The 26,723-nt window shown below is 39.2% G+C and overlaps 1 protein-coding gene across 1 annotated transcript; it reads left to right on the top strand.

Annotated features, from left to right (window-relative positions):
* Positions 1-8,360: 8,360 nt before the first annotated feature.
* Positions 8,361-8,954, top strand: LOC136066809 (uncharacterized). Its single transcript, XM_065771702.1, has one exon. The coding sequence runs from the start codon at positions 8,361-8,363 to the stop codon at positions 8,952-8,954; it is 594 nt and encodes a 197-aa protein (XP_065627774.1).
* The last annotated feature ends 17,769 nt before the right edge of the window (positions 8,955-26,723 follow it).

The following is a 26,723-nucleotide window of genomic DNA, read 5'->3' on the forward strand; positions in this document are numbered from 1 at the left end:
GGGGTGCAAAAGAGATAAAGCTGAAAAGCTATATATAAAAGAAAAGAAAGGCTCACCTGTTTGCCCGGACGATGATGGGCCTCCCAAAGTTTTTGTACTTAACCCAGTCTGAGGTAACATGGTCCTGACAGGACTAGGAATCTGCTCAAGCTGAGGACCTGGGGACGCGAGAAGCTTGGAAGCCTCAGGATCCTGGGCAGCCTGGAGGTCTTGCATTGGTTGCCCAGTCTCCTCAGCCATGCCGCCACTGGGAACCTCCTCCTCCCTACTCTGGGATGCAGCTACAGCCATCTCTTCCTCCAAAGTGTCACCAACCACAGGGGGAGGAACCTCAACTTAAAAAAAAAAAGAGGGGGAGTAAGGAACAAAAAAAAAAGAAGTAAAGAAAGGTCGTGAATAACAGGGCAGCTCAGACATATGACACTTGTGAAATAAATGCAAGGAAGCAGCAAAAGACACAGATAAGGAAAGCTATACCACATCTTCACCAGAAGACTGACTTTTGCCCTTCTTGGGATCTAGCTTACGCTTAGACTGCAAAGAAAAAAAAAACACAATCACCCATTAGTCCAAAAAAGAAAAGGAAAAGGGGAGAAACGACAAAACTGCAAAGAGCAAAGGAGGGACGAGGCCTTGCCCTTCTCTCTCTTTCAACAGGGTCTTCAGGTCTCTGTTGTTTACTACGGGTACGCCCAGAGGGTCCCGAAGGATCATGAACTGAAGGACTCACAGGAACCTGGGGAAGAGAAGACTCTACCTTAGTCTTCACTCGGCCCTTGCAGCCAAAGGTTGCTCCACTTCCTTCTCTTCAACAAGTACCAACTGCTTCTGGGTCTCCCAGTCTTCTTCTTCCTCTTTGACTTGGGGCCAACATCCTCTGCACTCTCTTCAGCCGCGGCCTCCTTCAACTTTTCCTGCTTAACTGATTTCTCTTTACTCATGCCAACGGGAGTACTGGCACTTATGGCCTCTACTGCCCCCTTTTTAATTGGTACCCCAGCAGAAGCACCAACAACAAGATCACACCCCAACCAGTTCTCTGGGAAATCCTGCGCATAAGTCACCCAACCTTCCCTGGAAGCATGCCATTATGCAAAGCCAGTTTTGCTACTCACAGCCGTGGAAACAACACCAGCAGTAGGAGGGACAGACGCCTGTTAGATGTTGGGGCGGAAGAAATGTCAGGGTTGGGTACTCTCCCAATTACCCCAGAGCCAGCATAATCAGCAAAGGACTTCTGAACCATCCTCCAATAACCAACATAGCCACTGGAGGCAAAAACTCCTCTCTGAGAGTTGGGCACTACAAACTGCGGACTCCGTTTTGACCAATAGGAGAAGGCCTGGAGTCTCATGAAAGGATCCAAGGAAGGAAGAGAAGGAACTATGTCATTGAACGCTGGGGGAACACCCTGATCAAAGCCAAATTGCCGAAGTACTCGATGCGCCGAGTAATGGGTGTACCGTGGGCCAGTTGAAGAAAGCACAGGAAGCCAGGAAGGACTGATGCAAGCCAAGTAGGCTAAGCTGCCTTCATCACCACTACGTAAATCAAAAGTATTCCCTGTAGAAGACAGAAAGGGAGACAACACAGAATTGCAAACAAAACTAGTACCAAACTCCCGGGGGGAGCGCCAATTCAAATGACCTGTTTGGTCAAATAACTCAACCAAATTAAGACTGCCATCTTTTAAACTCAGCCAACGGAAAATAATGGGGAGGCTGTCAGTAGAACTGCCACAAAGCCCTTTTACCACGTCAGGAGATCCCTGAAACTTATCTTTCACAAACTTTAGATTCCTACATTTTGCTAAAGTAACCGAAGAACGGTCCCACATAAATACCTGGAGAATGGTGCAATGAAGCGAAGAAGTGATAACATAACAAGAATCACCCTCAGCCTCATCTCCATGAAGCTGATCCAATTGAGAGTAAACATGGCCCAAAAATATGGGGGCCAGAGGATATTGGGCACCCTGAGCCAACTTAATCGCTAGAGGAAAAAGAGAAGACTTGATTCCATACCCGGGGAACTCGCTGAACAAAAACTTGCTAAGCCAGAATGCAAGGAACCTGGCACGTCTGACTTCCTTATCCTTTTCACGCGAAAGAGTCATGACCCACCTACCCATCCTGGCCGGTTTCCCACCAGGAGAAGCAGTGCGTCCACCAAAGTGAGCGAACAATTTTTCTTCCACTTCGAGATCCTCATCAGAAAGCTTGATATTAAAGGGGTTTTCATCCCTAAGCACCGGAAGGAGGAAATTATTGACCACATCCTCCAAAGTAACAGTCAGTTCACCAACAGAAAAGGAGAAAGTGTGCAGAGTAGGGCACCAACGGCGCACCAAGTGCCTAAGGCCTTTGGCATCTCTGAAACCCTCGAGATTCCTGGAAATAGCCACTGCCTTCAGGACGCCGGCACGATCCAAGCGACCCACAAACTCCTCGTCAGAAAGCTCATTATCTACCCAAATGGGCCAGCCTTGGATCTTTCCAGCAACAAAATCGAAGAAAATGGGGACAGCCTCCCGAAGTCCTCGCCTAATTTGAAGATCAAAAATCTCCCTAGGGTCTGGAACTTGTGCAGAACCAGCAAAACCCGCTGGACCAGAAAATACCCAGGCGTGAGAAGATGGAGGGGTTTCGCCGTGAGACACCCGAGGAAAGAATAAGCTAGGAGTATACCAGGGGTCTCGCAAAGGGAAAGCAGGGTGCCCAACGACAAGCTCATCTTGTGCAGAACTAGAGGAGCCCTCGCCTTCAAAGGGACTAGGAGTACGCTCCTTTCTTTTTCGAGAAGAAGAAGAAGAAGCCATTGGAGTAATGGGTATCTGGAAAGAAGAAAAGAAGGTGACGACGAGACTGATCGAAAGAAAAGAAAAAGGGTTGAAAACAGAAGACTCAGGTAGACAAAAGAGAGTAAAAGAGAAATGCTAGGATAAGAGCAGTTAGAGAAGAAGATGTATGAAAAGACGCGCCAGTTACCAAGAATTAAATTTAAAAGAGAAGAAGTTAGCGGCAGTTATTAATGAGTGTTATGGGAAACGTAAAAGTAGGTGGTGGGAGTTTTATTTCAACCCAACTGCCACGTACCACGAGAAAAGGAAGAGTCACAAAAAAGGAGGGAAGAAGCAAAAAGGCCAGGACACCGAAGAAATGGAAGATCAGGATCCCATAGAAGAATCAAAACAAAAGAAGATCCTACAAAAAAAAAAAAAAAAACTCACGCATGGGCTGCAGGCAACCCATGAGCTCGGGGGGCTAAATGTTGAGGTGCAAAATAATTAAATAGCCACAAATGGGCCAAAAAAAACAGAGAGATGAAAAAGGCTTCAGGCCCATTTCACACAAAAAAAAAGAGAGAGAAAGAAAATAAAGGATGGGCTCTCACAATAAAGAAAAGAAAGAAAAAGAGAAAGGAGCCCAGAGGACCTAATCCAGGGGTCCACGAAGAAAAAAGGGCCAAGAAAACAGATAAAGGAAAACAGCAAGCCAAAGCAAGCCCAGAAGGAAGACTTGGGTCAGGACGCCCAGAAGCAATACCAGAGCCAGAGGATCCCCGGACGTGTGAGGTGAAATTAAAGCAGATTTGATGAGAAAAAAAAGACAAAAAGGCACGCTGGGAGACTTTCATTTGAAGAAAGAAAAAAGACAAAGATGCAGGGGATTTGATTCCAACCATTTAAAGGAAAAAAGACAAGGAAAGTACAACTGGGAAAGCTGGGAAAGCTGGAGCAAAAAGCCAAAGCGCCTCAGGTCAACCAACGGAAAATCTGGAAATGAGAAACTAGCTGGGAGACTTTCATCCGGTCGTAGCAAAAAGAGAGGAGTTATGAGAAAAAAGGAAACGACATAATCCTGAAACAACCAGGCGCTGAACCGACTTCAAAGGGCAAAAAAGAAAAATTGGTAGTACCCCTAGGAGCCCGCCACTGTGCTATAAAAAGGGGGGAAAGGAAAAGGATAGGACATTCAAAAAATTCTGGATGCTTAGATCATTCGTCAAGACACTTAAAGTCATTTCTCTAAAGTCTCAAAAAGATATAGAAGAGACTCTGTTAAACTAAAGGGAAAACAGAGGAATCTATTCCCGGTATCCCAGAGGCAGCCACTACAGTACACGCTTGGATTCAACGAATTCAAACTTTGCAAGTCTTTGAAGCTTGAATGGCTATCAAAGTCTGTAATTTTTGAACTCATTTGAACCTTGCATCATGTCTTAGTGAGCTTTGTAATCACATTAAAAGAAAAACTAATGGAACATACCTCACCAATTAGAGGATCCCTAACATGTTCTTTGCATTATATTTCATTTATTATGCATTTCCTTTACTGTTAAACGTTATTCAATACAAATACTTTTCTTTTAGTTGTTTGTAATTGTAGGAAGCTTGTTTTCTGTGCACAAATCTATTCTTAAATCAGCCTATTAGCTGCGGAGAATTGATCCCAGTCCACCAAGAACCTCTCACACGGCCCAGGATCCTTGGGCCACAGTGCTAAAAAATAAGCACTCTCACAATAGTCTTTTTTATCTTTTAGGTGATTGGGTAGATTTTCTATCAATTTCATTATTATGTCTTTTTGTTTTCTTTTTCTTTTATTGACTTCAAGTGGGTTGGTTGATTTTGATTCTTCCTTTTTCTTTACTTGGTCTATCTCTTTCTGCTTAAAGTCAAACATTTCCATTAATTTATTTATTACATCTTTCTCAAATTCTAATTTACTAATATGTTTAACAATTCTATTATGTCTATCACATTGTTTTTTGGTATGTCCATATTGTTTACATTTATGACAAATAGTATTTCTAATATGTCTGTCAGCTTTTTCATTATCTGATGACTCAGTAGTATTTAAAACTGTTATATCTCTTTTTCTGTCTATATCTAAAGGTGAATTTAACATTTCTATCTTTTTAGCTAATTTTGCTAAACCATTATCTTTTGTCAATATTTTGTCAATATCTATTGTTTAAATAATTTTGTCAATATTTTTTTTTTTAAACTATCATTATTCCTAGGATTATTATTTGTCCTTTCTTTGACTAGACTATCATCTTCTTTCTCTTTCCTTATCATGTTTCTTTCTTTTCCTATATCTTTATCTATATCTACTTCTTTACTAGAGTTCCATCTTTTGAGTTGGTTAGAGTACTATTGCCTTGTTGTCTTTCTATTCTTTCTAACATCTCTTTTACTATGTCTTTCCATATCATTCCTTTTTCTTTATCTACATCAATTATGTCTAGCTTCTTCTTTTGTATTATTTCTATAGAACCTTTTTCTTTCTTTACTTCTATCATTTTTTGCACTATGTGACTAGTCTTTTCTTTCATCAAAGTCTTTATCTGTCATGGTGTTTGTTAAAGGTGATCTATGATAAGGTTCAAATTCTTAGCACTACCAAATACCAAAATGTGGCTACATTAGTGGAGCCCTTTGGCTCCATAGCTACAGTGCACAGCCAAAAGTAGCTGTGCACTGTAGCTCATACGTAAAAAAAAAAAAAATGGAGCCCTTTGGCTCCATAGCTACAGTGCACAGCCAAAAGTAGCTGTGCACTGTAGCTCATACGTAAAAAAAAAAAAATATATATATATATATATATTATTAAATTGTTGTGTATACATTGCTTTTTAATAAAAAATCTCTTTTGGTTGTGTTCACAATATTTTTTAATGAATTTTTTATACTATTTTAATCTAATAGCTAAAAATACAAATATATAGATATTGGGTGTATTGTAAAGTAAAAAGATAAAGTACATAAAGTAGTTTTTTGTGGAATCATATTGCTAAATTTATGATTTAACCAATATAGATGCTCTAAGGCTGGACAGAGCAAAATTCATCCCTACTGACTATAGCAGAATCAATTCAAGGCCGAAAATTTTCGTTGAAACTGGACCATCCTGATGCAGCTTACGCTGATTTGGAAGTAATAAACTAGATCTGTACGGCCACTATTTCTTCTAGTTGCAGCTAGCTTATTTTTTTAACAAGGCCTATAACTGTTCCATAGCCAAAATGGTGATCTTGGGCTTTTCCTCATTTGGGCTGGACTAAGTTCAATGCCATTGTTTGTTTGTGTGTTTTATTTTATTTTTGGGGAAATTATAATATTTTAGTAGTGGGCAGTTTAAAATTAAACTCCACACTTTAATAAATTTAAAATTAACTTCATACTTTAAAAAATATTTCAATTTTAAATCATAAACTCATGCATTTGTAACCCGTGCTTTCGGACGGAAATATTGAACAATAATAAAAAAAAATATTAAATAATTTTGTCAATATTTTTTAGGATTTGTAGATTATAATTTATATCTATTTTTATTTATATTCTTAAAAATATTGATTATTATTGTTGTTTTGTTATTAACATATGTATAACCAATAGGACACTATGAAACTCTGTGGTTAACAATAATCTTTTAAAAAAGAAATTGACGTAATGAAATTGTTTATTAATTGGAACTCAAAAAAAAAAAAAAAAAAATCAACATTTAGAATGACTATATTATTTATAATATCGCTAATTACTTTTGTGCAATTTAAACATACCACTTTTCTTGCTTTCTAATAATTGCTTATATTTTAATTTAATTTGCATGAACTTTGAAAGGGAGAAAATACACGCTAGGATGCCTTTTGTGATTGAACGGGCCGTATATTGTTCACAGACGTCAGGATGGGCGAGCCCGTCATTTGCATGGGCCTCCAGTGGACGGATCTTGTGTGGACGGACCGAATACGGACGGAGCGAAGGAAGGTGGGCTGGTTAGCCATGGGCCTTTTGGACTCCTTAGTGGGGTATTTTGGCCCACTCTCATAAGGCCCTAAACAGAGTCCTTGCGCTAGTTGGATTCCGGGAATCTTATATATTTGGTAAAGATCTTCCCTATAAGGAGGAGATCTGTCCATCACGTTTAGGATTCTACAAGAAGAGTCCTATAAGGAAAAGACTTTCGCACCAAGAAAGAGATGTCAACCCTCTACTACTATAAAAGCCCCAATACCCTCACAAATCAAGGTACGCATTATTTTACCCTTTCTAGCACTCTAGAGTTGTGAGAATACTTTCTGACTTGACCTTCGGAGGGTATTTGGCCGGCACCATACCGGCGCCCTTTGATAGGTTTTCTCCTTTACTTTGTGCAGGTTAACATATAAGTGAAAAGGGCATTGTGCGACTCATTGGTGAACTTCTCAGCTTCATCAGTTGGCGCCGTCTGTGGGAACTCGTAAGAAGAAAACAGTCAGACGTTGCTTCATCCCTGAGACAGAAGAGTTGCATGGTGCTCACTCGCTCGATGGCAACAACCAACGACATCCAAGGAGAGGGACTACCCATGACCGCACTCGAAAGATAGGTTCGGACCCTCACTGCGGCCGTGGAGCGTCTCACCAAACAAAATCATGACCTAGAAGAACAACTGCGTCAAAGAAACACAGCACCCCACAACCAGAGGGAGGATCAGGAAGGTACCAGCGCCATGCAAAGAGAACGAGAAGGGCCTGAAGGGAGCAACGCCCCAAGCAGGCCAGAACGACAAAACATGAGCCTCTCATCCCTCACGGATGCGACGACCCCGCCTATGTTCGCAGAGATGCAGGCGATGAAAGAACAGATGGAAGTCATGATGAACACCCTAAAGGGACGGGTGTCCAGCGATCTGGACGACCTAGTGAACCGGACTGACTCTCCATTCACTGGACCCGTCAATTCCTTCCCCCTACCACACAAGTTTCGGATGCCACAAATAGAGAGCTATGATGGGGTCAAGGATTCCCTAGACCACCTGGAGACATTCAAGACCTTGATGCATCTACAAGCGGTACCGGACGAAATTATGTGTTGGGCCTTCCTAACCACACTGAAGGGTCCCGCGAGGATTTGGTTCAGTCGGCTGACACCGAACTCCATCAGCACTTTCAAAGAATTAAGCGCTCAGTTCACCTCGCACTTCATAGGGGGACACAGGTACAAGAAGTCCACAGCATGCTTAATGAGCATCAGGCAGAGAGAAGACGAGACGTTAAGATCCTACATAACCCGCTTCAATAAGGAAGCACTCTCAATTGATGAAGCCGACGACAAGATACTGGTGGCAGCTTTCAAGAACGGATTGCGGAAGGGCAAGTTTTTGTTCTCACTATACAAAAACGACCCCAAAACCATGTTAGAAGTACTCTACAGGGCCACCAAGTACATGAACACGGAAGACGCACTACTTGCACGGGAGGAAAGGCCCAGGAAAAGGGAACGCTAGGTGGACGTGCGTCAGGATCAAGGGCAGAAAAGACCAAGGACAGAAGACAGAAGGGACGAAAGGTGCCCTAAGCCCCCGAGCGGGATGTTCACAAGTTTCACCCCCTTGAACGCCCCGATTGACCAAGTTTTGATGCAAATCAAAGACGAGGAGACACTAACATTCCCGGGAAAACTAAAGAGCGACCCAAGCAAACGGCTGCAAGACAAATATTGTCATTTCCACCGAGATCATGGCCACGATACAGCCGATTGCTACGACCTAAAGCAGCAGATTGAAGCCCTCATTAGACAAGGAAAGTTGCAAAAGTTCGTCAACAAAGAGAAAGCGGATCATAATCGCCAGGAGCCGGCCCCCCGACGGGATAACGAGCGTCCTAGACCCCCCATCGCAGACATAAGGATGATAGTGGGAGGGACCGCGTCTACCGATTCTTCCAAAAAAGCTCAAAAAACATACCTCAGATCGGTCCTGAACGTCCATCTAACAGGCTCGAGGCCTAATACCACATGGGTGGAGAGCCCTATCATTGGGTTCACCGAAGAAGATGCAAGGAGACTCCATCATCCGCATGACGATGCGCTGGTCATCAGCATATGTGTGGGGGACTACAACGTCCATCGAGCACTAATCGACAATGGCAGCTCAGCAGACATTCTATACTATCCAGCATTCTAGCAAATAGGGATAGACAGAGCACGATTAACGCCGGCGAGTGCCCCACTCGTCGGCTTCGGAGGGACCAGGGTATTCCCAATAGGCTCTATCACACTCCCTGTAACGGTGGGCGATTACCCGCAAGAACTCACTAGGAATGTAATGTTCCTCGTGGTGGATTGCTCCTCCGCTTACAATGGTATTCTCGGACGACCCACACTTAACTCATGGAAAGCAGCAACATCAACATACCACCTAATGATCAAGTTCCCAACGGACTATGGGATTGGGGAATTACGAGGAAATCAGGCAACCGCCCGAGAATGCTACATTGCCATGCTGGAAATGGAAGACCATCATCAGGCAATGTGCATAGAAGAGCAGCGGACGGTCGCAGAACCGGTCGAAGAGCTGGAGGAGATAACGCTCAACGAATCCAAACTAGAACGGACGACCAGAATAGGAACATTGGCCTACCAGCCTGTACGCCAGGCCCTCATAACATTCCTCAGGAGGAACCAAGACGTTTTCGCATGGAACCACGAAGACATGCCCGAGATTGATCCCTCTGTCATAGTACACAAGCTGAACGTGAACTCTTCAACCCCACCAGTCCGGTAGAAAAAGCGAGTGTTCGCTCCTGAACGGGACAGAGCAATAGCGCAAAAGGTCGAAAAACTACTTGAGGCGAGTTTCATTAGGGAAGTATATTACCCGGAGTGGTTGGCGAACGTGGTCATGGTCAAGAAGGCTAGTGGAAAGTGGCGAATGTGCATCGACTTCACAGACCTTAACAAAGCATGCCTAAAGGATAGCTACCCCCTCATGCGGATAGATGCACTGGTTGACTCCACGGCCAGACATCAGCTCCTAAGTTTTATGGATGCCTTCTCGGGCTATAACCAGATCAAGATGAAGGAATCTGATCAGGAGAAAACGTCCTTCGTCACAAGCCAAGGCCTCTTTTGCTATAAGGTGATGCCATTCAGACTCAAGAACGCTGGGGCGACGTACCAAAGGCTAATGGACAAAATGTTCGCGCACCAGATAGGGAGGAGCGTACAGGTCTACATCGATGACATGCTAGTCAAGAGCCCATTCGAAAAAGATCACCTGAACGACCTCCAGGAGACGTTCGATACCTTACGGTCATACAACATGAAACTGAATCCTGGCAAGTGCGTATCCGGGGTAACAACAGGAAAATTCTTAAGTTTTATGGTGTCCCAAAGAGGAATAGAGGTCAATCCAGAGGAAATACGGGCCATCATGGAGCTTGCACCACCGAGGACAGCAAAGGACGTACAGAGCCTGAACGGCAAAGTTGCCGCTTTAAATTGGTTCGTCTCAAAAGCAATGGACAGGTGTCTACCGTTCTTCCGCGTCCTAAAGAAATCATTCGAATGGACGGAGGAGTGCCAGAAGGCATTTGAAGATCTGAAGAGATACCTTGCCTCGCCACCTTTGCTCAGCCCTTCCAAACTAGGAGAAGACCTCTACTTATACCTAGCAGCTTCGTAGGTGGCAGTAACCACGGCCCTGGTAAGAGAAGAGGAAGGGACTCAGAGACCCATCTATTTCATAAGCAGGGGGTTTCGGGGGGCTGAAGAAAGGTACCCCCACATGGAAAAACTCGCCTTCGCACTGATAACCGCAGCCCGAAAATGAAACCATACTTCCAAGCCCACAGCATCATCGTCCTGACAAATCAGCCCCTAAAAAGAGCAATGAGCAGCCCCAAAGCAGCCGGACGAATGGCCCTATGGGCGATAGAGCTTAGCGAGTTTGACATCCACTACTGACTGGGAACCGCAATAAAGGGCCAAGCAGTGGCTGACTTCATCGCCGAATACACGCAAATGGAGCAACAGGAGCCACAAGCCCTCAAACCATGGAACATCCACACGGATGGATCATCAAACAGGCAAGCCGGAGGCGCCGGGGTAGTAATTCAAACCCCTGACGGGGATAAAATCGAGTGCATGATCCGATTGGACTTCCCGACGACCAATAATGAGGCCGAATATGAGGCATTGTTGGCAGGATTAGACCTGGCAAAGGCAGCAGGCACCGAGGCCATGGTTGTACATTGCGATTCGCAGGTAATAGTCAGTCAGATTAGTGGCGCCTATGAGTGCAGGGGGGAAAAGATGAAGAAATACTTGGAAGAAGTCAGGAGAAGGATCGACCCCCCCAGGTCACATTCGTCCAAATCCCAAGGGAGGAGAACGAATGTGCTGACCGGCTCGCGAAAGCCGCCTCCACAGAGGTCATGACGGCCCCCGACAAGGTGCTATCGTTCATCCAGGATTCCTCAATCATTGACAGTAGGGCAAAAGTGCAGGAAGTAAACCCAGAATAAGATTGGACTATGTCATTAACAGCCTACCTGAAGGAGGGCATGCTCCCAGACAACAAAGACGCAGCTAGAAAACTGAAAGTCCGGGCTTCGCGGTTCATAATAATTAATGATGTCTTATACAAAAGAGGATTCTCACGGCCATACCTAAGGTGTTTGGACCACGAGGAAGCGGACTATGTAATGAGGGAGGTCCATGAAGGTATCTGCGGAAACCATTCGGGGGCGCGGTCTTTAGTACACAAACTGATCCGAGTAGGATACTATTGGCCTACAATGCAGAAGGACGCACAAGCCTACGTCAAGACTTGCGACAAATGTCAAAGGTTTGGTAACCTAATTAGGCAACCAACCGAAGAACTGACACCCATGACGGCCCCTTGGCCGTTCGCCCAATGGGGGCTAGACATCATGGGCCCTCTCCCGACGGCCGCGCGACAGCTGAAATTCTTGGTTGTAGGGATCGACTACTTCACTAAGTGGGTCGAGGCGGAAGCCCTGGAAACTATCACAGAGAAAAACATGAGAAGTTTCATATGGAGAAATATTATATGCAGATTCGGGATACCAAGGGTCCTCATCTCCGATAATGGGAAACAGTTTGACAGCAAGGCATTCCAAGATTTCTGCTCAGAGTTAGGCATCAGAAATCACTACTCATCACTCGCACATCCGCAGGCGAATGGGCAAGTTGAAGTCACGAACCGGTCCCTGCTCAAAATCATCAAGACCCAGCTCGATGGGGCAAAAGGCATCTGGCCTGATGAGTTACCAAGTATCTTGTGGGCATATCGCACAACGGCAAGAACACCTACGGGAGAAACACCATTCAGGCTGGCATACGGGAGCGAGGCTGTCATTCCAGCAGAGATAGGTCTTACAACTTATCGAGTGGAGAGCTACAATAAAGACAAGAACGACGGGGCTTTGCGGCTACAGCTAGACCTAGTCGACGAAGTCCGGGCTACAGCTGAACAAAGGATGGCCCGATACCAAAACCTCATGGCAAAATACTACAACTCCAAAGTCAGACACAGAGACTTCCAAATCGGGGACCTTGTGCTACGGAAGGTAATGGGAGTAGCTAAAGATCCTTCACAAGGAAAACTTGGCCCAAATTGGGAAGGACCTTACAAGATCTCATCTTGGCAGAGAAAAGAGACCTACCACCTCGAAACCATGGACGGGCGAAAACTGCAACACCCATGGAACACAGAGCACCTACGGAGATACTACCAATAAAGACGACATGAAGGGGCATAACCCCCCCCCCCCCCAAGCATTCCAGCTTCTTTCTAAAGTTTTCAGTAGTTTTTGCTTTGAGCAACTATTTTTATTTATTTTTCTATGCTTTTACTTTGAACAAATCTCTCTACCAGTACTTTTTTAAGCCCAAGGGGGCAGACACCTTTTTCCTATAAAGACTTCTTTCAGACTCTACTAAATTTTTCCTGCTTAATCTAGTTAATTCAATATCATATGGTTAATAAGGCTGTCCACAAGATGGACGGATCATCCTGAGAGGATGAAAACCTAAGTCCAGATAATGGACGGACCAATAAGGCTGTCCACAAGATGGACGGATCATCCCAAGAGGATGAAAACCTAAGTCTAGATAATGGACGGACCGATAAGGCTGTCCACAAGATGGACGGATCAAAACCAAGTCCAGATAATGGACGGACCAACAAGATTTTCCACAAGATAAACGGATCATCCCAAGAGGATGCAAACATTAAAGTCCAGATGATGGACGGACCACTAAGGTTGTCCACAAGGTGGACGGGTCATCCCAAGAGGATGAAAACCTTAATAGTCCAGATGATGGACGGACCAGTAAGACTGTTCACAATATGGACGGATCATCCCAAGAGGATGAAAATCTTAATAGTCCAGATGATGGACGGACCAGTAAGACTATCCACAGGATGGACGGATCATACTAAGGATGAAAACCTTAAGTCCAGATAGTGGACGGATAAGTAATAGTGTCCACATAATGGACGGATCACCCAAAAAGGCTGGTACATAAGTCCGGATAGTGGACGGGCAAGTAACAGCATCCACAAGTGGACGGATCAACCTAAATGGACGGTAACTACTAAGTCCACATAATGGACGGACCCAGGATAACGTCTGCAAATAGGACGGATCATCCAAAGGGGATGGAATAAGCAAAGTCTACCCAATGGACGGGTTCACTAAGCTAAGCCTACCTAATAAACGGACCATTCAAAAGCAAATGGTATTTCCATAAAGTCACACAAATCATCCTAAGAGATAACGACCTTTGGTTAAGCGATTAATGAACGGAGGAACCATATAAGCGGAACGGAGTTCATTTTAACATGAAAGTACGCTTTAAAAATAAAAAACATGCATTCCACAAAGATAAAACAAAAGGTCAACAGACCTTGCAGAAAATAAACATACTGAACGGTCAATGTATATACAAACCCCACAAACATGACGGGTGTTAAAAATTGTTCCACACTTAAAAATAAAAAAAATAAAAAAAATAAAAAAAGGAATAATCAAACAAGACTAAGTTATTACAAGTCAAGCTCCATCTCCCTCTTCAGCTGGACGGTCCCCAACGTCTTTGGCCTGGCTGTCCGCAGCAATTTGATCCATAGGAGCTTCGCGGACAGAGACGTTCTTGTCGAAGAGAGCATGAGTATCCTCCAACTGAACGGGCTAGGCAGTTGACAGCTCGGGGGCAGCGACGGCGACGGTGGATAAGTCTATCTCTGGGTACAACGCCCTCACCTGACGGAGAGCATCGTCGAACCCGTCGTTAAAGACAAGACTCAGCTCCGCAATAAGGGCGTCGGAGTCGCGGTACTCGCATACGGCATCCTCCTTGGCTTGATGGACTTCATTGTCTTTATCCACCAAGTCTCTCTTCAAACGGTCTGTCAGCTGGATGGCCTCGTCCCGGGCCGTCTCGACCATCTTTAGCTTTTTCTCCTGGACGGCCTTCCAGGCCCTGAGATTGAGCAGCTCCTCCTCCATCACTTTGGCTTTCCCACGAATCCGGCCAATGGTTGTCTCGTGGTTGAGACACCGTCCCATCAAGCCTTTCATCATAATCATAGCCTGAGGGACAACGAAGATGCATAAGTAAAATATTAAGAGAACGATGAACGGATGGAACAAGGACGACGGGGTAGTTACCTGAGCAATGTTAAAGAGGCCCGTCTCCCCCATCGCCTCCGTCGAGTGATTCCCAAGATCCTCGTAGTCGTCGGTGGTAATGATCGACGACAACCTCTCCAAGGCATACTTGGAATCCTCACGGAGCAAGACGGGTGGCTTCTTTTGCTCATCAGACGGACCCGTCATCAGCCCCTTGCCCGCACCGTGCTTTGCCGGAGTGACTAACTTACTCCCCTTACCGTGCTTGGGCTGCTTCGGTGGACGGTCACCCTTCACGGGCAACTTCCTCTTTAAATTTTCCTTGCTGGAGCCCGTCCCCATGGGGTCCGTTCCAGTCTGTTTGTTCTTCGTGGCCTGGAGTCTTATGGCTACTCGCCTCTTTGCATCCTCCATCTCTAAAAAAGGTTGACGGACTAAGAAATAATAATAATGACGGTAAAAGAAAAAAAGGAAGTCATAAGGGTCGACGGACTCACGTAGACGGGTCTGTTTCTCGTACTTTAAAGCCGCCGGGGTTGGCTCAGGACCGTCACAATACCAGTGGATTGTGTTGAGGTTGACGAGCTTGGCCCACGTCCGTTCCTCGGGCTTTATCTTTGAAAAAATTCTCTCAAGGAAACTGAATTCCTCAAGTGTAATTTGGGGACGCCGTCGAACTGCATCAAAGAGGACGGACGTTAGAAACATTATAAGAATTATTAAGCTACACGGAGTAATTTATGACGGGCCATAACAGATGGGTTTAAAATGCCCCAAATTGTGTCGACGGGCATGAAGTCCGTCTCTCCTGGATAACACATCCAATCATCTCCTTCTATGAAAAGTAACGACTCTTCTAGTCTCTATTTGAGTCCGGGGTCTCATAAATTACTTTCAGGACGGGGCTCCTAGGAACGAAGCTATACATGCCCCTCGATTTGTCTATCTCGTCCGGACGGTAGTAATGGAGGAAGTCTTTTATTGTAAGCCTTCTCCCACCGTCCGACATGGCTCCGTACAGAACCTCCATCGCGATGAAAACTCTCCAGGCGTTAGGGGACACCTGGCTGACGGATATACCTAAGTAGTTTAAGAGTTCGCGATGTAACGAACTCAACGGAAATCTCAGGCCAGCTTTAAGCACCTGTTCGTACACGCCTACTCCGTCAACTCCTTCGTAATAACATTTTTCTGACTTATAGGGTAGACGGAGTGGGATGTGGTCTGGGATTTGGTAGCGGACCCTAAGTGTGTTAAAATGGCCCTCCTTGATAGTGGATGTAAAGGCGTGTACCGTCCACTCTGGGGGCAAGATGAACTCCCTAAGTCCATCAGCTCCCACGACGGACCTAACTACTTGCTCTTCGTTGTCAGCTGATCCCTCTTGGATTTCGATCATCTCCAGGCCCTCATGTGTTGAGGACGAGGAGGATGATGACAGACTACTCTCGCTCGGGACATCGTGGTCTTTGGGACCTGACGGGTATACCCCTTCGTAATCCGCCTCGTCACGAACGACCGACTGATTACTCGACGCACTAGACATGGCCTACAGGTAATGACAGAACCTAAGACTCTGACGGATTTGGAAAGAACGACGGGCACATGAAGTAAAGAAATAAATAAGAGCTAAAGAAAATTAAAAGAGGACAGATATGAAATAACTCACCAGAAGATTGAAGCAAGATGTGGCAGGTGACGGGTATGTGAGTGAACGGATTGCTCTCTGACAGGTGTGACGGACTCGCTCTGACAATTTCTTCTAGCAACAAGTGGGGAAATGAGAGGCGGGGGATTGATATTTATAAGGGAGGTGCACGGAAGACGAAGCGACGCCTCGTTCCAAAACAACGGCCATTGACAGGATGACACTTGGCACAGCTCATTAATGCATTGGCTCCTGATCCAGCATTGTACGGATGAAAGTTCACGGACATAGGTGTCATGGATACATGACCGAGTTTTAGATCCGTCACCCCATAGGTCCGTTCTCTTATGCATGACGGACCCATCGAGTGAGGGGGCAACTAAAAGGGAGAAAATACATGCTAGGATGCCTTTTGTGATTGAACGGGCCGTATATTGTCCACAGTCGTCAGGATGGGCGAGCCCGTCATTTGCATGGGCCTCTAGTGGACGGATCTCGTGTGGACGGACCGGATACGGACGGAGTGAAGGAAGGTAGGCTGGTTAGCCATGGGCCTGTTGGACCCCTTAGTGGGGGTATTTTGGCCCACTCTCATAAGGCCCTAAACAGAGTCCTTGCGCTAGTTGGACTCCGGGAATCTTATATATTTGATAAAGATCTTCCCTATAAGGAGGAGATCTGTCCATCATGTTTAGGATTCTACAAGAAGAGTCCTATAAGGAAAAGACTTCCGCACCTAGAAAGAGATGTCAACCCTCTACTACTATAAAAGCCCCAATACCCTCACAAACCAAGATACGCATTATTTTACCCTCTCTAGCACTCTAGAGTTGTGAGAATACTTTCTGACTTGACCTTCGGAGGGTATTTGGCCGGCACCACACCGGCGCCCTTTGATAGGTTTTCTCCTTTGCTTTGTGCAGGTTAACATATAAGTGAAAAGGGCATTGTGCGACTCATTGGTGAACTTTTCAGCTTCATCAAACTTCATGATGTTTATAACAAAATGCTAAATTTTTCACAAATTTCTTACTTAATTTTATAGATGATTAAGATAAAACAAACTAATTTATTTTTCTTTAAAAAAAAAAAGTAGAAAAGAAAAGAAACTTCCCTTGATATGACCAAATAAAGATCTACATATTTTGACAAAAAGCCATAATATTGTGTCTTTTGTATAAGATGAAACAAAGGCTTTCTACTTGTGTTTCTACCTTTGGCATTCACAACATGAGGGAATACATGACAGATAGACTTAAGCTTGCTTGACATTATCAACAACAACAAAATTAAAAATTAAAAAATCTACATCTTCACGCTCAATAAATGCATCTTTCCATCCTTAGCATTTACTGCATGAGGGGAGAAGGGTAATTGAATTGGTATAAGCATCTCGGAAGCATTTTTCATTATCTGCATAAACAACCACCATGGCAACCTATAAGGTTATAAGCAATTCAACAACCAAATTCGGTGTAAACGACTTCTTCATCAAGGAAACAAAGATGCATAAAAAAATATGATTAATGTTGTATAAAAAATCTAGATCGAAGAGATAACAAAAGACCTAAACAAAAGAGGCAATACCCTGTTATAACTTCAACCAAAATTTCCAAGGGATCCTACTGCAGCAAGGGCAAATTGAATAATTAATTTGAAAATAGAAATATCTATACCAACTTGCATGTTGAAACATGTTATTGTCATTTTGATTTGGTTAAACACGTTTAAAAATAGAGGATGAGATTCATTCCGTGTGTGCATATAGGTGGCTTTTCACACAACAACTACGTTCTAGTGATTAATTAAAGAACCACATTATTTAACTACTCAAATTTATCATAGTATGAAGTGTAAACGAAAAGGTTAAATGAAAATGTCATGTATCAAGTCTAAATGCATCACCAACTTGAGAGGGAGTAGCAGATGGTGGGAGTATATATATCTAGAGAACACATCCACGTCTTTATTGTACATGTTACTAATTCCCCTTGAAAGACCGTACATAATCATGGTATGTTACATAAATAACTTATAAATTTGAATTATTTTTAGTTACACAAAAAATGGCTCATAAATATAAAATTGTTCAAACTCTTTTTTCCTCTAATTTTATATATAGATTTAGATATATAATCAATTTTTTTTTAATAGTTTATTTATATTGGACTCTTCGTTTTCTACATTGCACAAAAATTTAAAAATTTAGATTAGATGGGACACATGATGTAAAATTAAACTCTAATTGAAATCTAATTTTTACATTGAATTAACTCATTTGGCATAAAAGTTTAATAGTTTAGATTAGATGGGACACATGGTCCAAAATTAGACTTTGAAATTTAATTGGATTTTCTCTTAGTTTTACTTATTAATATGTGTATATATATATGTGTGTGTGTGTGTGTGTGTATGTATGTTTAAACAAAAACAACGAAATGTGGTTATTTTAACACACATGTCTATTATATGTGAACATTATTTCACTCTAAGCATATAATGTCTTTTTTATCTGAGTATTTTTCATTGACAACTTTAAGCATAATGAGTTTATGTTTTAATTTGAATTGAAATGTCTATTAAAGAATTAGTTTTAATTTAAAACATTTGAAAGTATGAATTTAAATTTGAAACACACCCTAATTTATTTGTTTTAAAGAATAATTATTTATTTTTTTAAAATTGGTGCTACTAGTTAATCACTGTACAAATATATAGGGATAACTTAAAACGATCCCTTCAATTCATTTCACACTTTAGATTAAATTTTGTAAATTTAAAAGTGTTGATAGGCCATATGAAATTTTATTAAAAAATCTTGATCTAAGTCTATCTTTCGCTTGATTTTTTTTTTTTTTTAAAGTGAATAAGAGACTACAGGTGCCTTCTTAGGTTGGGTTTGGATACCACTTTTTCTCACTCATTGTAGAGTTGCGTTTTATGTTTTTTTTTTTTTTTTTTTTTGCCGGCTTTTTTGACTTTGGGGGGACAAAATTCACTGTGCGTGTACTGTGCGTGCACTGTTCACGCAATATTTAATATTAAAAGTGGGTCCCACAACACTATTCACACATTTAAAAATTATTTTGCTACAGTGTTTTCAGCAACAATCAGTTTTTATCAACTTTCAGCAACAATAAGTGCTATCCATTGGATGGTAATCAGCAACTTTCAGCAACTTTCAGCAACAATAAGTAAAATCAATTTTTCCTATTGTTATGTCATGCAGAGCATATATCAACAAACTTGTCCCACCATTGGATTCTTGTAAAGATTCAATTACGTTATAATATGTAATATAGATCTCTAATAAAGGATTTTTTTTAAGCAAACAATATCCAAAATTCTTTATCAAACTTTGACCTATGTTTGAATGGTAAGTAGCCCCAACATTTCTAAAATAATTAAAATTTTACTGGTTTAGCTTTCTAAAAAATATGAATTGGCTTCGCTTAATTATGGTACCTCATAAAAATAATGATATTACAAATAGAGTATATAAATTATAGGGTAAAATATCATTTTCGTCCCTAAACTATCACAAAAGTTCGTTTTTCGTCCTTAAACTTTCAAAATTTCTATTTTCGTCCCTAAACTATCACAAAAGTTCGTTTTTCGTCCTTAAACTTTCAAAAGTTCTATTTTCGTCCCCAAATTTTCAAAAGTTCTAACGGAGTGCTGACGTGGCTTGACAGAGTGCTGACGTGGCTTGACAGAGTGCTGATGTGGGAGGGTCGAAAATCAATACGTTTGGAAAAGTTTAGGGACGAAAATAGAACTTTTGAAAGTTTAGGGACGAAAAACGAACTTTTGTGATAGTTTAGGGACGAAAATAGAACTTTTGAAAGTTTAGGGACGAAAAACGAACTTTTGTGATAATTTAAAGTTTAGGGACGAAAAACGAACTTTTGTGATAGTTTAGGGACGAAAATAGAACTTTTGAAAGTTTAGGGATGAAAAACGAACTTTTGTGATAGTTTAGGGACGAAAATGATATTTTACCCTAAATTATACAAAAACCCACTCAAAATCATTATTTTTGTGAAAAGAATACATGACTATATATTCTTTAGTGATTCCATTACAATTGTATTTAAGGTATGTTGATAAATAATTTATTTTCAAATTTAAAATAAAAGACCTATTTTGGTCACACAAAAAAAATCTATTTGGTATGAGTACTAAAATATTGTTTAAGGAGTTTTAATATTGTCAAATTCCAACAATGCACTTTTTGAACTATGTATTCAATATGCATAGTTATATTATTAATAAAAAAAATCTTCAATTTGTTATATTTTCTTTTCTATTAATTAAAGAATGCAACGTTACATGAGATGTCAATTGAAAATAAAAAAAAAAAGTTTTTGAGAAATTGGTTGTAATGATAGTTTCCAAAATGATTATTATCATTAACATATATATTTTTTGCATAAGCCTAATATGATTCTTGATAATTGGCGTATTGCTTTGTTATTTGTGGTTCAATTAATAATTATATATGCTAGGTATTTGGTGTATTCCGTAAATTTGTTTATATTGTTAGTGGTAAATACAAATTTTTTTTTGAAGTAAATTCAAATGTTTAAAAGCTTAAAAATTTCTTTCTCAAAAAAAAAAAAAAAAAAAAATTTTTTTTTGAAGTAAATTCAAATGTTTAAAAGCTTAAAAATTTCTTTCTCAAAAAAAAAAAAAAAAAAGGCTTAAAAATTTCATCAAAACAAAAATAATCTCACAACACGCGAATAAAACTAAAAGTATATTACAAATACAATATAAGTGGTCAATTTAAACTTCATTTTTTTATATAAAAAACTTATAGATCTTTCGACTACTAAATAACATATGACTTATATAAACGAATCTATGATGTTAAAAATCTATATATACATATATATATTTTTTTTTTTGAATTAATAATTTTTCTATAATTTTAGTTTAGTTATTCATCACAAAATATAAAAAATTTCTCTCACCTTTTCAAGAAAAATAGTAAAAACATACATAGTGTATAATCCTCCTCTATGTGTGTGTATTCATTCATTTGTGATATGGGATCATAATTCATACAATATAATTTTGGTCCTGCGGTCCCCTTAAGGGAAGATTTTTGACTCTATCCCTAAATGGTAACATGTTATGTAATTTATTAGGGTAAAAAGAGATTTGGGCTAAAACCAATCAGATTCAAAACATTTCAAAACTGACAAATTTGGTCTCTTAAACACTAACAAACAGTTAAAAAAATTGTCTATATTAGCGTAATAGTTTGATTGACCTTCATATATGTTAGTTGTAATGCCATTTATTAGTAAAATGGTCAAAACAGAGAGTCAAAGTGATAAACAGCGTTACACACGATTTGAGTTTAAAGACCAAATTAATCAATTTAAAAATGTCTTGGACTTGATTAATATTAGCCTAAATTTCAATGATAATTAGTGTATTTTACCCCATTTACTATTCATCCAAATTTGAGTGAGAAAAAAGTCAATATTGAAAGAAAGAAAGATGCTGACAAATATATAATATATATTTTTAAGTTGAAGCAAGAGCAAATGACTTAGTGGTGGCTCTACGTAAAGTGACCATCCTGACTTGGAAAAAATATTAATTATTATATGTAAATTTTAAAAAAATTATGAATTTTTATCCTTAAAAAATATTTGGGGCCACCCTAAATTTTTTTGGGCTCAACATAATTACACTTTGGACAAAATTTAGTTGTAGATTAAGACTACAACTCCACTCATTATTTTTTTATTAGATGTGAATTCTAGAAAATTCACTATTGGATTATATTTTCTTCTACTCAAAAAATTTCAAAAAGGTCAAATGTTAATAACTATGTCATCACTCAAATCTTTAAATTTCTAATTTTTGTTTTCTAAAATTATACATAAAAAAATAAGTTTATAGATTAAATAGTAAATAACTTCTTATTGATATGAAATTTGATATGTGTTTTAAGAATATAAAGAACATACAATTTAACATTTAAAATTTTAAAATATGTAACCATGTTAATTTGTTTAGTAAGAGTTGTAGCATTTGGCTACAACTTAGTTTGTAGTCAAACTTTTCTTTAAATTTTGATCCTCTTAACAATATATTAAGTCCTTACAAATAAAAAGAAAAAGCTCAAGAAAATTTTTATGGAACTAAAACTTTGAAAAAGATATAATTTGCAATATTGATAATGAGAACTATCATGTAAAGATTTTAAAATAAAAAAATTTAAAACAGAAATTATAAGACTTTATGTCTTTATGTGTGTATATGTTATTTAAATTTTTTTTAATAGTCAATATATAAAATTTTATTTTTATTAAATTTTGTATAATTTAAGTTTATTAAAGACTTTTCGTGTAGCCGCCACTAAAACGACTAATGAGAAGGCAGGCGGGGGAAAGCCAGTCATTTCTGAGTCATTAGCAAACTTGATCCTCCTCCACTAGTAACCCAAATGAAACAATCATCCACGGCGTTGAACAAAAACAGCTGGTTCCAAAAAAGGCCACATAGACTTTTGAAAGATGAGATGATTTTGATGTGCCACGAGCAACCTTACTCTCCAATCTGTCAAAAGTTTTATGATTCAATCACTTGCCCCTACACATTTGAACCCAATCAATCACATCCAACAAAGACACCTAAGACAACTGCCCAGCACGTGGTCGGTGATGTGCCTGACATGTGTCGCTCTCTTATTGGCACAAGCACACTGCATTGCAGATGTGGATCTATTGTGGGCTCCACTTTGGTGGGCCAGTCCCACCGCCCCAGGCCTCCCAACCCAAACCCCAAAAAGTCATTCTTGCCAACCAGTGGCCTTTAAATTTTTTAAAATAAAAAACAATAACTTTATCGACTTTTCTATAACTACAATTTTTTTTTTCACAATTTGATAGTTTGATAGAGTATGAGTGGTATATAATTATTTTCATAAAAATTCACCACTTTTTTTAAACACTCACAAAAAACGTCACAATTTATGTCAGTTTGATAGAGTAGACGACTATGAATTAAGGACAACCACTTTCACATTAATAATACTACAAAGGCACTTTTTTAATACCTGATTTCACCATTTATCGATTTGTGATTTTGTAAATAATTAACCAAAACATAAATCAACTTATTATGAAATTGAGTGACATGATGGGTAATACTACAAATATAAATTATTTTAAAATATTTTTACAGAATATTGATGTGGCTAACTTTTTTTTTAGAAACAACTAATTTCTTATTAGTTTTTATCAAAACTCACTATTAATATTATTTTTTTATTTACTAATAATTATTCACCCTATTAACAATTTATAAAAATTTTGTAAAAAGATTTATATTTCTAGCAATATTTGTGACATGATTTGGTGAATCCCTAGAATTATGGGTTCACCGATTATATATTTTGGTGCCAGTCACATGGATCACCTTAGGAGTTTGACAACTTTCTCCAACTTTTGCCCAAATGACTGAGGATTTGAATGGAACGGCACGTAGTACAGCATCAGCATGTAAATCAATCATAGCCTACACAGTACATACGAATTCGAGGCAGGATCAGATGCCTGCTGGCGTACGGAGCTTTCACCTACTAGTTGTCTAGTTGTTTGCTTATTGAGATCTACAATATCATTAGTCGTGCCAAGATTTTTATTTTATGTAAATGTGATGAATCAAAAAAGAAAAAAGAAAAAAAGATTTTATTATATGTACGTAAATGTGAGACCTATGAATATAAGGCTCACTTTTTTTTTTTTTTTGATAGGAATATAAGGCTTACTTGAATGATAATCATGTTATATATATTCGTTGTACAATATAAATTTCATATACAAATAGGGGTATTGATTTATTTAAGCAAATTTTTAAGTCTTCATTTTTGGTTATTGAGTTTACATTGCTTTTGAGTAATAGGCCTTGAAGGGATTGGTTTAACTGATGTAATTTGTTCAGGAATACACAATAAAAAACAGTCAGTTTAGTTACAGTTTTAAGCACAAAAAGAAAAGAAGATGAGAAGCATTGGTTACCTCGATCATTTCGTTGGTTAAGATGTCATACTTCCATCACTATATAAACTTCGATTATCAAAATTGTGTAGTCAACCAAAAAAAAAAAAAAAAAAAAAACTTCTTCAAACTAAATTTTAAAGTTAAAGCTTATTACAGCGTATCATCTAATTTACAAAACACAAATGAAGAAAACAACATATAATATATTTTTTTTGTAAACGATAGGATTAGACCAAGAAGGTAACGACTATGAAAAATATAAATTTAATGATATGCTTTCTTTCTTCTTCAAACACTATTGACTATGAAAAAAAATTAACGATATGCTTTCTTTCTAGTTTAAACACTATCTTTTTGTGTTTATAAAAGAATAAAATGAAATGTAATGTTCCATTAAAAAAAAAGTGATAGATAGATCATAAAGAAATGAAATAGAATATCATTTTTTTATAGTATGTTTGCGAGTTTATTAAATGAGAAATGTAAATAAATAAATTTATTCTTCATTTTCGAAAATAAGTATAAAATCAATATTTTAGTTCATATATGGCCATCAAAAGAATGAGAGTTTCACTCATTTTAAGAATACATGGGGGAGTCATCTTTTTTAGATTTTAGCAACTCAAAAAGTTACTTTATCTATTTTAACACTCCACTTTACAATTCACCCAACATTAATGGTTCTATTTTAGCAATCACTCCATTTAAATAATATTATATATATATATATATATAAAAAAAAATTCTTCATCACTTTTTCTCTTCCTCTCTTCTTTGAAGCAATAACAACCCACGGCCATAAACTCATTGTCCCAAAAAAAATTCCATCTCAAACCCACCAAAAATCATTGCAACTATAATTAAAAAAAAAAAAAAAAAAAAAAAAAAAACAATCACCACAAACCCACCACCATCGACCACCACCACATCACAACCTAATGACCTAAACCCCTCACCCAGTGACTCACTGAGCCAACCACACACACCCAGTGACCCACCGACCCAACCACACAAACCCGATCAACGATCAACGGCATGACCCACATTGCAACAACCCATCACCACAACTCGATCAACACAATCCCACAACAACCAACAGAAACGATGAGTGGAGGAAGAGATGAGTTGGCGACAGCTTGGGGCTTGGGTCGGCAGTGAGTGGAGGAAGAAATTAAAAAAAAAAAAAAAATGAAAGGAAGAAGAGAAGGGTGGTGGCTTGTGGCTTGGGTAAGTGGCAAGTAGTGGAAGAGATGAGTCAGAGCTAGGCAGTGGAGATGGTTGGCTGCTTGGCAGGGGAGATGGAGGTAGATAAAAGAAAACAAAAGGGAGAGGATGAGACTGAATTGAAGAGAGAGTGAGGCAATGAGAAGAACAATGAAACATGAAAAAAAAAAAAAAAAGAGAAAAAAATTATTTAATTGGAGGGAGCAGATAAAATATAATATATTGGTTTAACATTTGAGCTACAGTGCACTACCATAAATGGCAATTCACTGTAGCTCAAGAGTTAAAAAATTTAGCTATGGCTCCATTGATGCAGCCTTATTTTTGTTATTTTGGTTGTTAAATTTGGCAATTTGGCACCACTAGTGCTAATGCTCGGAGGAAATGAAATAGCATGATCATTCCTTTATGCCATTCATTGATTCTCATCGCTTTTCCTTCTCTTCCAAACGGATCGTCTAAATTTTCATAATAAATTTGTCATTTACGTTGCATTTTTTGTTTCGTTGTAAAATGTTTTATGAAAAATATTTTCAACATTTTGCCGTGTTTATTTTATTGTAAAATTTGGTTAAATTTGAAAATGTTTTCTGTTGATTGTAAAATCTTTTATAAAATGTTTTACCATTCAAAACTTGGTAAAATATTTTAAAAAAAACGCATAGTGGCTCTCCTCCCAATCTAGTGGTTGTGTTGCTGGTGTAGGAGCTCAAATGAAGTGGCTCTTATCAAGTGGCTAGTGTTGACGGTTTGGTCGTTAGAGTTGCCGGTCAGGTCACCAAGCCTCTAGCATCTGTGGCTTTGCTGATTGCGCTACTTATTTTGGCAATTTGCACTTGAAAAAAATGTATATATTACACCAAATATATGAAAATATTTTTTTTGAATTTTTTTATATAAATATTTTATATTTGATTTTTTTTATAGTAAAATAAACAAAGCAAAAGTTAATTATTTTACTAGTGCATAATCATAATTGGAAAACATAAATGTTTATCTTGTCTTGTATATTTATATACACATCCCTTACTATCCTTGATAGGTCCATTAACTCAAATTGATTGCAAATAAATTTTTTTTTTTTCATAAAAGATTGCAAATAACATTGTTACGATGCTAACGTATTTTTTACTTATTAAATTCGCTTTTTCTTTTAACAAAAAAAAAAAAAAAACTTATAAGGTAGTTTTATTTATCAAACCTTCTCTCTCACAACATATATGGATCCTATATGAATTTTACATGCTATGCTATGAGAGAATAGTTTCATTTATACTCTCTCAAAATGGATTTACTCCTCCCCATCGAGAAAACATTTCCAAAATATAATTTTGGCTCACCTCCAATTCAGCCACAGGAAAAGATTATTGAAAAGTGGGTCCTGAGTCATGCGGATC

Source organism: Quercus suber, unplaced genomic scaffold, assembly GCF_002906115.3.
Source record: "Quercus suber isolate HL8 unplaced genomic scaffold, Cork oak 2.0 scaffold_47, whole genome shotgun sequence".
In the NCBI taxonomy this organism is placed as follows: Eukaryota; Viridiplantae; Streptophyta; class Magnoliopsida; order Fagales; family Fagaceae; genus Quercus; species Quercus suber.